The sequence below is a fragment of the Eretmochelys imbricata genome, chromosome 2, assembly GCF_965152235.1.
Source record: "Eretmochelys imbricata isolate rEreImb1 chromosome 2, rEreImb1.hap1, whole genome shotgun sequence".
Taxonomy (NCBI): domain Eukaryota; kingdom Metazoa; phylum Chordata; order Testudines; family Cheloniidae; genus Eretmochelys; species Eretmochelys imbricata.
This window is the reverse complement of record NC_135573.1, coordinates 76,830,262-76,846,123: the sequence shown is the minus strand read 5'-3', so window position 1 is coordinate 76,846,123 and position 15,862 is coordinate 76,830,262. Positions and strand designations below refer to the sequence as shown.

The 15,862-nt window shown below is 37.6% G+C and overlaps 1 protein-coding gene across 1 annotated transcript in view; it reads left to right on the top strand.

The window, feature by feature from the left end:
- The window catches only part of LOC144260412 (desmoglein-4-like), a 34,421-nt gene that overhangs the window by 9,732 nt on the left and 8,827 nt on the right, over positions 1-15,862 (top strand). Inside the window, exons 3-12 of the mRNA XM_077809035.1 lie at positions 44-172; positions 966-1,121; positions 1,303-1,450; positions 3,604-3,767; positions 4,064-4,198; positions 6,339-6,524; positions 8,127-8,398; positions 11,305-11,447; positions 13,184-13,405; positions 14,934-15,293. Of these exons, the coding sequence (XP_077665161.1) occupies positions 44-172; positions 966-1,121; positions 1,303-1,450; positions 3,604-3,767; positions 4,064-4,198; positions 6,339-6,524; positions 8,127-8,398; positions 11,305-11,447; positions 13,184-13,405; positions 14,934-15,293 (1,915 nt within the window). The remainder of the gene's footprint in view (positions 1-43; positions 173-965; positions 1,122-1,302; positions 1,451-3,603; positions 3,768-4,063; positions 4,199-6,338; positions 6,525-8,126; positions 8,399-11,304; positions 11,448-13,183; positions 13,406-14,933; positions 15,294-15,862) is intronic.

Below are 15,862 nucleotides of genomic sequence, written 5' to 3'. Positions count from 1 at the left end.
CAGACTGCTTGTCGTAGTCACACTGGAACTCTTTCTACATAAGGTGAAAGAATGGAATGAAAATGGTGTGGCGCAATGGAAAACCTTCAGAAGACAAAAACGGGAATGGGTTAAATTTGCTGCAGCTTGTAGGGAAGGAGAAGATAATTCAAGGAGGAATCCAATTGCCAAAGTAAGTGTTGTTTAGTGATTAGAAAGTATGTTGCAAAGAAAAACTGATAAAGCTAGAGACCTAACTGAGCTAATTGGTGGAGACCTTCAAATATAGATTTTGCCTAGAATGTCCAAAAGAAAAAAGGCAGAATAAGAGAGGGAAGGAGCTCTAGAGCTGCTGGTTCTACTGCAATAACCATACCCACATAAGATCAGAAAGCTGTGGGCTAGATTGTGGTACTGAGTGTTCTTGGGGCAGTACGGAGGCCTCCTAGAGCACAAGTGGAGCATGAATGCTGCTCCATTTTTTGGGAGGTGCAGCACAGATTCTGTCTGATGCCAGCTACACTATCACATTTTAATGGCGCTCTCTTTCCCGACCCACTTTGAGGAATCCCTGAGATCAAGGATTGGGATGGTGTCTGACTAGTGTGCAGGGAGGCAATGGGACAGAAGAGCAGGAGGGTCCCAGAGCCCAGGCTCCAGCCCAAGCCCAAACGTTCACACTGCACTTTTATAGCCCTGCAGCCCAATCCCCACAAGTCTGAGTCAGCTTACACAGACCAGCCATGGGTGTTTAATTGCAGTGTAGACATATCCTGAAAGAGCAGCACTGGAAAGCTCTCTCAGGGGCTATATCCAGCCAACCATGTTAAAGAGAAGACTGGCAAAAAGCAGTCTGCGGGGCCCGAGAGGAGAGTAAGAGGAGAGTAACTGAGAATTCTGTATGATTTTTTGAGGGGAGAAGCCATCACTTGTGTTCTCAGTAAACTGTAATAAACATAATATTTTCCATTTGTCTATTATTGTAGATTCGATCAGATTGTGAAGAAAACCAGCCAATTGTATACAGCATCTCTGGAATAGGAATTGATCAGCCACCTTATGGGATCTTTATTATTAATTCAAGAACTGGAGAAATTAATATAACATCAATAGTTGATCGAGAGTTGACCCCAGTATTTGTTGTAAGTGTTGTACAATCCATTTATTACCACAGTATATTCTCCTTTCTTTTTTATTTGATGCCTTCTTTTGATGAATGCTGACAGAGAGGGAAGGGAAGTTTCAATTCATAATTATTTTCAGAATTTGAGTTTGTTTCTTCTTCTTTTCAATTATTATATATTTGTAACCCTCTTTATCCAGATTCGCTGCTTTGCTAAACATGCACTTACTGGTATCGATTTAGAACCGCCTCTTGAACTTCGAGTCAGAGTTCTGGATATAAATGACAATGCTCCGATATTTTCACAAGCTACGTTTATGGGATCTATTGAAGAAAGCTCTATGGAGAGTAAGTAACTATTCTGTGTACATATTACAGCAATTGTCAGTCGCCATTCCAATAGAGGCGACTGCAAGACAATTACCGTGCTTTTTTTCATCTGCTCATAATGTTCTTAAAGTAATTCTTTTCACATTTAGAAATTTTTAGGGAAATGGGTTCTTTTTTTTCTTTTTAAGTTTGATTACTTGTTTCTGAGGGTAAATATAATACCCTTTTCCTCATACATCTTAATCTGAAAATGTGTTTGTATAACTAAAAATGTGGCTGACATTGGCAACTGCAAAGTAAAGTCCTAATACAGCAAACCCTTCCTCCTAAGCACAGGGCTTACTACCAAGAGAATTCCTACTGACCTTACTTACATGAATAATCTTTGCACACATCATTAGTATCATTGAACTGAATGGGACTATAAAGATTACTCACATGACTATACATGTGAAAGTTCAAAGCCCTTACTTTGTGATAGCCCATACTGTGTCTTAAAACCAATCTGATGAAAACCACTTACTGCTTTTTAAATTATGGACACTTATATTATATATCCAACTTTTATATTAGAAGAATTCAGAAACTTTTTTCTGTTAGGCCCTAATTCTGCAAGTTACTCCACGTGGTCTTAATTTGTAATGCTTTTTTAAGAAAACATTTTTTTAAAAGTAATTGATTACTGTGACCTGGTTTAGCATAAGTAGCTGATTCAATGCTGACCACAACTTGTCCTTGTCTATATTGATCCCAATGTTATGGGAAACATCATTTACTTAGCTCAACTCTTCACAAGTCATATTCTAACACAAGGCAGTGAAGTCAAGCCCTGGAAGTCAATAAATGAAAGGGGGAGAGTCTGCTTCTTCCGGCATTCTCTTCCCTCTTATGAAAAAGGGACATATTGCCATATCTGTACCATGCACCAAGCAGGAAACTAAGGGACACTTAATGGCTCTGTCAGTTCCGTTTCCCCTCCTGGCAATCCTTGAGTGGGTGGAGAGGATGGTTGAGAGCAAAGTGGTTGTTCCCCTTCACAGCTCCACACTATGTGCTATAGGCCTGCTTAGGGACATGGATTCCTTTCAAATGCCCCCATTCTTTTCCTCCTACCATGTCCCATTGCACAAAATGATGCAATTTGTTTAACCATATGATATCAACAACCATGATAACATACAGCCACAAAATCAGTGAACTCCCCCTACTTCCTGTCATGTATTCATAATTTTTTTAAAGGCCCGAATGAACCATTGTGATCATTTAGTCTGACTTCCTGCATAACTCAGGTCGTAGAATTCCAAAGTTCATCTACTTTAACCATTGAAAGTAAAGGCAAAATTTTATCCTAAGGAAACTTAAAACCCAGCTGTCCAGTTTAAAGCCTTGTGAATAAAATTAACTCATTTGATAGACTCAAATATGGAAGCATATTTTGGTGTAATTAATACGACAAAGTAAAATGCATATACAAAATTCCAGGAGGCATCAACATAAACTACTGAATATGAAGATGTTCTCCAAAAAACCCCAGGGTGAAGTCTGATTTTCATGATTTCATTAAAACAAACTTTGAATTTGTTGTTACTTTGTTATTCTAAACTTACATCAATGTTTATGCAGCCTACATGTATATGTGAGATCAGAATGCAATTTTAAAAATATAGTGTGATTATATGTGCAGTATATCATCTGCAACAAACAACACAATAATTTATTGTGAGATTATTTGCTGGCATGTCAAAATACTAGGGTTGCTAACATATCTCTTCATCTTTAAATAAAAATCACTTAATATGGGAAAAATCATAAATCGTTTACAATCCTGATTTTACCTTTTTAAAAATTCACTGATGATATAAGTTTCCAAACCCCTGCTTATCACATCATGATAACCACTTCCATGGAGCGTAAATAATGTTAATGATCACAAAACTATAGATTTCACTTGGAATAAGTACAGCCACCCTTTTACTAAATTAAGTACTTTCTATTATTTTCTTAGTAAATGAAACTAAACATAGCTCCTTATAGGTAATATAATTCTTTTTTTTATGTTGTTTTTATTCCTTTTTTATTCTTGTTTGTATGCCTGCTTGTCTTGCTAAGTAGTTTAAATTAACAAAATAGGGCTCTTATGCCAATTTAAGTGATATTGTCTTAATTCCTAGCTACTCTGGTGATGAAAATAATTGCCACGGATGCAGATGAACCAAATCACTTGAATTCCAAAATTGCCTACAAGATAGAGAGTCAGGAACCTGCAGGTGCATCAATGTTTATTCTAAATAAACATACTGGAGAAGTTCATATAGCAAATTTCCTTGACAGAGAGGTAAAAACTTCAGTATATTAATATTCAGTCTGAAAGAAAGTGTGTGTGTGTGTGAGGGAGAGAGAGAGAAAGAGAGAGAGAGTAATGTATTTAGTGTTACAAAAGTGAAATAGAAGATTGAAAAGGCTTTATTTTTTATAATACATAGATACATTATGGGTTTTTTACTGTATTATAGCAAATATTTGTATCTATAACAAATTGGTGTATTTGAAAAGAGCAGCAAGAAATTACTCTTCATTATGTTTTTATGTTTTTACTTGTAAATAATGTGTTCATTTTTCTTTCCAATTTAGCAACATAGCAGCTACTCTCTTGTTGTGAAAGCCTCAGACCGCGATGGAGCTGCAGATGGAATCTCTTCCCTTTGTAATTGTGCTATTAAAGTTATTGATGTCAACGATAATTTCCCAACTCTTTCACAGACTTCAGTAAGTTTTTTTTTCCCATCAAAAGTAGCATCACTAACATTTCTGTGCCCTAACATCACAGAGATGACCAGTGAAGCCCTTACTCCTTCTGGGGAGAACTTGCTCCTGTGAATAGTCCTATCAAAAAGGTACTATTCACATGACCAAGTGTTCACGAACATAGGTAAACATTCCACAACCTGGCCCATGGTCTACAGCATAGGCACCGACTCCATGGGTGCTCCTGGGTCGAGCACCCAAGGGGAAAAAATAGTGGGTGCTCAGCACCCAGGAGTCAGAGCTTGAGTATGGAATGTGGTGAGTTCTGTGCTGCTAACAACTTCTGTCCTTGCAGCAAGAGAGTTTGTTTATAAACAAAGGCAGAGTGATTAAGATAACAAAAGGCTTGTCATTAAATTACATTAAGGATCGTTAGATGATCCTGAAAGCATTCCCAGGCACTCCAGTTAAAAGATAGGAAATAAAGGGTAGGAATAAATGGTCCATTTTCAGAATGGAGAGAAGTAAATATAGGTACTTCCCTCCACTCCCCCCCCACCCAGGGTCTTGTACTGGTCTGGGATCAGTGCTGTTCAACATATTCATAAATGATCTTCAAAAAGGGGTAAACAGTGAGGTGGCAAAGTTTGCAGATGATACAAAATTATTCAAAATAGTTAAGTCCAAAACAGACTGCAAAGAGTTACAAAGGAATCTCACAAAACTGGGTGACTTGGCAACAAAATGGCAGATGAAATTCAATGATAGATGCAAAGTAATACACATGGCAAAATATAATCCCAACTATACCTACAAAAGGATGGTGTCTAATTTAGCTGTTACCCATCAAGAAAGGTTTCAGATGGTAGCCGTGTTAGTCTGTATGAGGGGGACTAATGGCACCTTAGAGACTAACAAATTTATTTGCATCCGATGAAGTGAGCTGTAGCTCACGAAAGCTCATGCTCAAATAAATTGGTTAGTCTCTAAGGTGCCACAAGTACTCCTTTTCTTTTTGCGAATACAGACGAACACGGCTGTTACTCTGAAACCTGAAATTTATTTGGGCATAAGCATCTTCGGGTCATTTGCAGTACTCTGGAAGCACTTGTTTCAGAGTAGCAGCCATGTGTTTCCAGAGTACTGCAAATTCATAAGAATCCTTCTCACTGTGCTTGTATCATCCTGAACTGTGGAATACTCATTCTCCTGCTTCAGAAGACTTAAAAATGATCTCCAGTCATCAATGGGACAGACGCAACCGAATAATGTAGCTGTCCTTAACTTGTATCAAAATAATACCAGGGAACCTAGATGTAAATAAGACTGCTGACAGTTTCATCCAGAAAGCTACAGTGAGACCTAATGTCTTTAAACTGTTAGTGAAGACAGCTTATAGGTGATTGCAATGATCTTAATACACTGTAATTCATGATAATGTAATTATGTAGTTCGTAACAATTGAATCATTATTAAAATAGTAAAGATACCAATACATGTAAAGGTACATTAAATAACTAATAATTAAATGCATCCGATGAAGTGAGCTGTAGCTCACGAAAGCTTATGCTCAAATAAATTTGTTAGTCGCTAAGGTGACACAAGTACTCCTGTTCTTTTTGCGAATACAGACTAACACGGCTGCTACTCTGAAACCTGTCATTAAATAACTAGAATATGAAAGAAGCGTATAAATATTCTGAAAATAGCCTCACCTCCAAAATTTGCAGAGTGCCCCCCCCAACACACGTCTTCAAAAGCACCCACTGGCAAAAACAAAAGTCAGTGCCTCTGGTCTACACACACAATTCTGATGACAAATACACAGGTTCCTTTTGCATCTCATGAAACCAGCTACAGTGGTTGTTTATACATATGAAGTGGGGGACAAATTAGGTCCATCTGCAGGATTGTTTCAGTCCTTACTCATGGAAAACACCCATTGATTTCACCCAGGATGATTTCACAGACATCTGAGGCAATACACACATTTGAATCAGCAATCAGAACCACACCCTATGTGGGGCACATGATATTTTCACAACTAGTATTGATTGTGAAGATAACATATTTCAGAAATGTAAAACCAACATATGCTTCTCTATAGTGCTTCTTCATTACAAAATATCTTTTCAGTGCTTGTGTGCATTTGTCATTCTAGTATTCAGCAAATATCGTGGAAAATTCACTCAGTTCAGAACTGCTACGGATACAAGCTATAGATGCTGATGAACAGTATTCGGACAACTGGTTGGCAGAATTTTTCTTTATATCTGGCAATGAAGACAACTGCTTTGAATTCGTAACAGATCCAGCAACTAATGAGGGTATTCTGAGGGTTATTAAGGTAAGGATGTATAAGTATTATAATTCACAGATTTTAAAATGACATTTCTATATCATTAAGGGCCAGATGCTGGGGTGTATAAATGCAAGGGAACCCCAAATCATGCACTCCCTGTGTATAAGATGCAAGAGAATCCCATGCTGAGAGTGGAGCTGGATATTTTCCTCAAAGAGCCTAACTGGGGAAGGGGCTATGGTCCCACAACTATCTCACACTGACTGGCAACACTGGGCAAGGGATGTGCATGTTATGCCTCCATGAGAGAGCCTCTCATCAGGACACTCCCTATAGTGCCAATGACTGTATTCTCCTTGTCTTTACACTGTGCAGGTAGTTTGCTTTTGATGCCCCTATTCATGTTCCTTACCAGAGCTGTGGTTTACATAGCCACTATATGCTATTCATATAGCAATACACATTGGCAAGAGCAAAGAAAATAAAAGTTAAGACTAACATTCTTTCCTTCCACTGTGGCAAAAACAAAGAGTAAAAAAGGGATGTCAATTTTAACTTTATATTTCTTGGCTTTTTTCAGCTTAATATAACTTTGTTTAAGCATAGCATATGGATTTTTTTCTTTAGGTTCCCCCTATTAATAGTTATACGTGCTTTGTCTTAAAGCATATGACTTATCTATGCTCTATAGGAGCATAAATATTTTGGTTTTAGAATTAGAAAACTAAATTTAGAGTGATACATAGAATAACAGTTTTCTGAGCAAAGCCCCATGTACTATGTGATTATGTGACTATGCAAATACTCACATAATCCTCCCCTTTTGTAAGGCAGCTACATAAATCTCTTTTCTGTGGCACATAAAAGACCCGACAGAGGCTTGGAGGAGTAGTATAGAAAGAACTAGAATAGCAAGGAGGCCAAAGAAAAATATCAGCTGCAGAAAGAGACTTGAAGAGGAGTTTCTGCCCCTGCTAAGTCTGCTGGGTCAGAGCCCCCAGTCTCATAACATTTAGGAGCTGTACAGGACAGGTATACTCTAACTCCCTCCTTCACAGTGTAAGAGTTCCACTGTAGTGGAGCTGGGGCAAGCTGGTAGCGATGAGGCAAGCAGCCTGGCGGCTGCTGTTGACATCTTTGGAGTGCTGCAGCTGGGATTGTGTCTACCCTGTTGGATTCCTAAGCTTTACTAGGAGTTGTGTTCTGGTGTAGTTTGAGTTCAGCAGGACAGGCATCTGGTCCTGGGATCCTGCTCAGCTTTAACTTTAATGGCTTCCTCGCTGTAGTCCCTTTTGCAGATCTCCCCCAGACAGCCCTGACTCAAAATACCTTCCCAGCTGGAGAGTAAGTGGCTTTCAAAAATCATGGGCTTGCTTCAATAGACAAAAGGGGCCACACAGCAGTGAATCAGCTGGCCCCAACCACCTTTGCAAAGAACGAAAGGTGGGGGCAGCCCCCATCCTTGTCATGCATGTGTTTTGGACTTTTCTTGTTCCCTGCTGTCCAGTCAAAGGACATCCCTTTCTAACGGCAGTAAGAGAGTATCCACTGGGATTAGAGGGGTGTTCATTCATCTAAAATTAATGAATGAACTGAGTGTTTATGGATTTGACTAAGTTCCTATTTCTTTGTTTCTAACATTTTTAGCCACTGAATTATGAATACTTGCAAAGTTATCCACTGAGTTTTGGTGTTAGAAACAAAGCTGCATTCCATCATTCAGTTGTTTCTCAGTATCAAGTTAGTGGAACACCCCTAATAATAAATGTAAACAATGTGATTGAACCACCAAGCTTTAGTCCATCTTCAATGAGCTTTTTTCTGCCAAGAAGCTTATCAACAGCTGCCATGACTAATTACGTTGTTGGAGTATATACAGCCACTGATGAGGAAACTGGAAAAATTGCATCAAATGTCAGGTAAGACTGTCTTTACTCTCTGTGAGCAACATCCTCTCCCAGCATCCAGCCTGAATAATAATGTGAGCACCTGAATACCCAGGGAGAGGAAGGAATCCTCTATTCCAGACCATGGAACAGAATCAGAGCCTGGCATGGATGCACATTTCAAAACAAGAAAGATTTCAAAAACTAACTCAATAAAGCAATAAATAACCATTTAAATAATTTGAAAATGTTTCATCCTAAAGGGTAACAGATACATTTTAAATGAAGCATATAGGAAAGTCAGCAACAGTATTGTCTCTTCATTTCTAAAAGACATTACACAGCAATGTATATTCCAAAGAGACAGTTTAGTATTCATCACATCCCTGTATTGCCAAAGACAATTCAAATAGTTTCATGAGTATGGGACCTTGCCCAGCCAATGTCTAGCTGGCTGGTCCTAATGAATATTAGCTGCTAGGAAAGCAATGGTGCTAAATCGGTTTTAGTCACATGAGATTATCTGTTCTGATCCAATTGTTTGTCCTTTGAGGATTCATAATATATTACATTCAAAAAACTACATTAAAAGAACATACATTCTGCGAAGTCAAGCACTCGAAAGTTAGAAAATGTAGGTGTTATGATCACGCAGGAATCCTTAATTCTAGTACCTGGTGCATCCAGTCTATTCACTGAAGGAGGCTGGAGCCTTTGGGAAAAAATAGTATGAGATCATGTCTTCAAAAACTATATCATAACACATATGCACAAATGGGGTCAAATAAGTTTGCACAGGCAACCATGAATCTGGCATCTCCTAACTTTTGAGTGTTTGATTTTGCAATCTAAATAACTCTCTTTTAAAAAAGAGGCTTTTTTGTAATTTCCTTTTTAGAAAAATATAAAAATAAATTCTATTCCGTGTACAATTGCAACTGTCCACGTCCCCTCAAGTATCATCAGCAGGTGAACCTTGGATTTTTATCTCTGCAGCACAGATTTCTACTACTTAAACTACAGAAGGAAAAGACTTGTCCCAAGAATGTACTATTGATTATATGCCCTGGGTCCGAGGAGTGGTAATGGGAAGCCCAGCCCAAATTTTTCTCACACTTCCTGGGAAGTGAGGGGCACCTTCCCCTTTCTGTGCCACGAGAAGGGCGGCTAGGACATGTGCTGGGTCTGGAGCATGAAGTGGGGAATTTGGTAGAGGGGAGCCCATGCCAGGTGTTCTCCCTACTTCCCTGTTCTTTGGCGGCTGCCAGGCATTCTCAGGGCACTGCTTTGGTGGCAGCAAGGGCCCAGCTCTTTAGAACATTCATGTTTAGTTACATGTTATTTTGCGAAGCTGCCCAAATTTTCCTGAGACTTAAATGCAAGAGGGGGGAAATGCTAGCACCTAACAGTTTATAACTTAGCTGAACTTGAATAGAAATTAATTAGACAATGAAATTCTCTCATCTAGCCTGGGGGGGGGGTTTCTCCCTGCCAAATTTGAAAGGTCTGCTGCAAACAATCTAGGTGTTCGTTTCTCAATAAGAAGACGACATTTTTTTTAAATCACAATCATTTTTTATAATAGAAAGTAAGAGTAGCTTAAATATAGAAAAGGAATGCATCCGATGAAGTGAGCTGTAGCTCACGAAAGCTTATGCTCAAATAAATTTGTTAGTCTCTAAGGTACCACAAGTACTCCTTTTTGCAAATACAGACTAACACGGCTGCTACTCTGAAACCTTAAATATAGAAGTCACTACCAGCTCATCCTATAATTAGGGTGACCAGATAGCAACTGTGAAAAAATGGGGCAGGGGATGGGGGGTAATAGGTGCCTATATAAGAAAAGTCCCCTAAAACAGGACTGTCCCTTTAAAATTGGGACATCTGGTCACCCTACCTATAATTTATTCCTGTTGAAATCAGTGGTAATTTTGCAATTTATTTCACTTTGTGTCTGTCTGTACATAGAGATTATCAACAGGATAATTTGCAGATGATTTCCATAGGAGCAGGATTAGTTCCTAGTGCCTATATATTTACCTAAATACATAGAAAATTACATATATAGGAAGAAAGAGAGAGAGAGTTTGGAAATTTTCCATAGAACAGACAATAACATACGAAGTCATATAACTATATGATGTCATATCATACTACTAGAGGCCTGTTCAATGGGATTTCAGTGGTACTCACTGGTGTTAGGAAGGGTTTGCAGAATTAGGCCCTACGTTACTATTAGACTGGGATATCATGTTAACAACAGCATGGATCTGGGGAAATATAAGGCCAAATCCTTCAATCCATACTCAGGTATTATTCGGGCAAATCTCCTTTTGAAGCCAATGGTATATTTACCTAATTAAGGACTATAGAACTCGGACTTTAGCGTACATGGAAGTATCTTAAAGTGACAAATATTATTTTAAAATTAACAAATACGTAGCAGTATATTACAGTGTAATGAGTTTATACTAGGGGATTCTGGAGACAAATTTTATGAGGTCTGCTTAAAAGGTTTAAAATATCACCAGATCTCCTGAATAGAATTATCCTTGTATTATATGGCCGATTTTCTATCATGCTAATTATACTGGATAAAGGAAAGGTAGTGTGAAGGCTGCTGTAAGATATATTTTAAAGCTGTAATGAACATTGTACTCTTATGCAACATCATAGTTTATAAAACCTGTTAGTATATTTGTATTTCTCCAACACATTAAACTTTATTTCAGTATAACTGTTAAATTAATAATTTTCTCATAAAAACAAAATTTGAGGCCACATCCTCAGCTGATGGAAATTGCTGAGGATGTATGTATGTCCATTGAAGCCAATGAAACTACGCTAATTTATACAAGCTGAGTATCTGGTACTTTCATGTTTGTAGTACTTTACATTAAACAGAATCCTGAGCAGTTTTTGTAAACCAAAAACAGATATATAATGGGACGTGATCCAGCTGCCTGGTTCAGCGTCAACTCCAGAACTGCTGAAATCACTTTGAAGAAAATTATTGATCGAGAGTCATCCTATGTAGTCAATGGGTTGTACAGAGCAGAGTTGCTGGCTATTACAAGAGGTAAGAAAATAGATTTACCCTTTGTCATTTTGTATTTGTTTATAGAACTGTCCTTGCCCTAATAATATTGGTCTCCTATCCTATTAAAGTGGCTATTTCTCTGAACAAAAAGTATAAGATGGAGCTGGCCCAAAGTCAAGTGTTTTCACATGGAAATCTTCAACAAAAAATGAAAAGAACTGTAATTTTTATCAAAAATTTTCAAGAAAAATGTTGATTTTTCAACAGAAACTGGAAAGCCAAAATAATTCAGCCAAAAATGGGAGGTTTCATATTTGATGGTAATTGAGGTTTGTTCCTTATGTCCTTTATTCCCCTGTATGGGCTGGGATCCCCAGCTGGACTTCATCTCCCAAAATGCATCATACTTTCCTTGTTGATGAGAAGCTGACCATCATGGAGTCTCTGGCTCTGATGCATTGTGGGAGATGTCATCCAGCTCGGTATTCCCTCCCATAGAGAAGAATGGGGCATGAGGAGCAAACTACAACTCCCCCAGGGCACTGCAACTCTCATTTTCAGCCAAAAGTTTTCAGTTTTTGGCTGAAATATTTAATGAAAAATTGAGATTTTTGCACAGAAAGCAGCCACTCTTTAGATGAAAACCAAATTAGCCACTGAAAATCAGTTTAGATGGAAAATTTTTGACTAGCCCTAATATAGGTCTGATTCTGCAAACCGTTATTCACTGGAGTATCTTCAATGGGATCACACATGAGTAAGATTAGCAGGTGTAGGATGTTCTAAAAATTATGTAACTAGTTTCCTTCCCTCCAGTGTTAGTTGAGATCAGGTGTGACTAACACATATGAATCAATCAACCTTAGGTAGTCCTGAGCTCAGGCCTTCTAAACTCAGCTAGTACTGCACCCAAAGAGTAGAGTGCTATTTATTCTTATGGCTGCCACCTTTGAAGACATGGAGGATTTGAGTGTTTTGATAGCTCTGAAATAATAAATGATAATCACCATCATTTTAAGATTTAGAACCAGCAAGGATTCTAATTACAAAGCATTGCCATCAAAAATGGGGATATGTCTTCCAAATATACTGCTGAACAGTCCAAAGCTCTAGCTTCTGGAGCAAATAGTTGCAAAATAAGTTTGATTTGGGATATTAATGTGGCCTGTGTTTCTCAGTTGTGAACAATGAGTTGGAAAAATTTTGAAAATTTCCCATAATTAAAAAAATAATCAGAAACAAATGCACATAATTTTTTCTCCATTATTCAACCACCTTTAGTTGTGAAGCCAAATTCTGTTTTCACTTACATCCATGGAAGTCCAAAGTGACGTCCATTCCTTCAAATCTTTACTTATTCATGCAACTAGCCCCATTGATTTCATAAAGAAAAGGAGTCCTTGTGGCACCTTAGAGACTAACCAATTTATTTGAGCATGAGCTTTCGTGAGCTACAGCTCACTTCATCAGTCAGACTCCTTTTCTTTTTGCAAATACAGACTAACACGGCTGTTACCCTGAAACCATTGATTTCATAGAGACTTTAATGGGTGCTAAATCAGTTGAAGTCAATGGAGTTACTCTGGATTTACACCTGAGTAACCTGAGAGCAAATTTGAACCCCGTCACTTTAATTAGCACACAATCAATGTGTGAACAAATAAAGTTAGGCTTGGGTTCAGTTAGAAATTTGATTCTTGAATTGTAACTGTAAGAAATTTTAAGAAAATGTACAACCCCTTGAATACTTCTTTAACACCAATTATTGTTGACAGATGTTCCTGCAAAAACTTCCACTGGTACCATTGTGCTTACAGTTGACGATTCCTACTATAACTGTCCAATTCTTCATACTGAAATGAGAAAAGTATGTATGAGTTCTCCAACAGTTATTATCACAGCAAAAGATCTGGACGGTGGTCTATATAGTCCTCCCTTTACATTTATCATAGTTAATCAGCCTGCAAGAAGTTCATGGAGTATTAGCCCAATAGATGGTGAGTAAAGTTAAATTTTTATAACATAGTAAGTCATAGAAATAAAAACTCATTTAAGGTTTTCTTGCTTGCTTGTTTATTTGTAAGATTGATGACAATGATAATCAAGCAACTAATAGAAATTAAGATGGACAATACAGTTATTGGGCCTCATTCTGAACTCACTTGATTAGTTTTTATATTGGTATAGTTCATTGACTAACTGGAGTTGCTCCTGATTTTCAACTGTGTAAGATGAGAAAGAGGCTCATTATTAGCATTTTATTTAAAATTATTAGCTTTAAAATATAAACCTATATGAAGATTCCATGGGACAGCTATGCTTTTGATTTTATTTTGCTGCACTGCAATTATGGTGTATAGGGTGTATAGCTGAAGAGGGTCTAAAGCTAATCTAGTAATTATTTTGTTTTGTGAATTGCCCAAAGAGTTCTGAACATGTCATGAAAATCCCAAATGTATTAATTATATGATGTTATCCATGAATTTCTTGCTCAACAGAATACTTGATTTATGAAATGAGTATATTAGAATTGCAAATACAATTTGTATTACAATCTACAATCCTGAAGTTTTTTGCCACTGACTTTAATGGAAGCAGTGTCCCCTACATTAGTTTAATACATTAGTTACATAAATTATAGTGTGGTTTTCAGATTCTATTTTAAATTGTAATAGTAACAGATTACTCTTTCAGTTAGCTATGTAAGACATCCAACCAGGGACTGGAAACAATATCACATGACTTAAAGAATGACTGTGAGCAAGTGGTGTTCCAACCATGCTGTAAATACAAGTCCACATATTTTGAATAGGGTCAAATCACCTCCTTTTTTTTTTTTTTTTTGGGGGGGGGGGTGTTATAAACAAGTCACTTCAAAATAATCTCCACACCAAGCTTACTCTCCAGGCTTGGCTTTTCTTCTCATAGAATGTCTCACCCCAACTCCCTAGATTTCTCATTCAGTGGAGTTATTAACTCCACCACCTTTATATCCAGGGTGGAGTTAATAAACCACACTCGCAACATAGTCAAGAAGGTTCACTAAGTATCTCCCAAAGAGTCAAAACCTGCCGAGAAGGTGGGTCCATAGGAGAACCTGCCACCATGTTACACCAAACAGCACAGTGTAAATTTTGAATTGAATATACATTATTTTATTTATATTACAATAGCACCCAGAACCCCAACTGGGATCTAGGGCTCAATGTAATAGGAATTACACAAATACATAGTAAGAGTAATCATTGTCCCAAAGAACTTAGTCTACTTTCACTTCTACCCTTTGTCTGTCTTGTCCATTTAAACACAGACAAGTGAAGTGACTTGCCCAATATCACAGAGCAGATCAGCAACAGAGCTAGGCAACAGCAACAGGCGGGTTCAGCATGAGAGTATCATCTTATTCTCAATCTTTATATTCTGTACTGTAAACACCATAATAATGAATTGCCACAAAAGGTCTAGAAAAGAGTAAATTTAAAGCAGAATTCTTAATTTAAATTATTCTTCTTTTTTTTTCAAAAGGTTACTCTGCAGAGCTGAGAACTCAAAATATCGAGTTTTTCATTTATGACATCTATATCCATATGATAGACAGCCAAGGCAGAAGATGTGAACGACCACAGAGAATTCCTTTGCAAGCCTGTCTTTGTGATACCCTCCTAGTATGTATTACTGGTGCTACAAAAAGAATTGTTGTCGAAAAAGGTAAAGACGTTGTGACGATTGATGATCGCCAGGCCACTATTGGTAGTACTGTTACATCTGCTACTGTTGTTACGGTTACTAATCCTGTTACAACATTCCTGCCTGTGGTGCGTGGAACGACTACACTTGGTGGTCCTGCTATTGCTCTGATGTTTCTTGGAGGCTTAATATTTGTGTGTAAGTATTCAATAAGGTATGCTATTTAATGATCTCTCGATGCAAAGAGTACTGTTTTACTCTTCCAAAATCATTTTTTATTTTTTTATTAAAATATAGAGGCACAGAGGATCTCTGTGGACAAAAAGAAGCATCCTGTAAATAATATGAATTTTTGCATGTAGTTTATTCAGAAATTATTATTTCTCTCCTTTTATATATCGCTTTTTCCTAGATCACTATCCTTATCATAATAAGGATCTTATGCTGCCCCCATTGAAGTCAATGGGAGTTTAGGCAGGATCGGAAAGAAGTGTAGAGGTTAGGATCAAGAGTAAGTAAAATCTGGGCAAAAGCAGGCTCTCAAACTTTACCACAACTTGCATTTATCTCAGTAACATAAATGAGCCTCCTTATTTCAAAACATTTCTAAAAAGAGTGGTCCATGCTAAGCTGAAAATAAACCAAAAAATAATAAATACGAACCCAATCCTGGTTTCAGTAAAGGCAGAACAAAAAATGTCATGAAGTTCAATGGTAGCAAGATGAAGGCCCTAATGTTGAAGTCAATTTCTGAGCTGGTGACCATT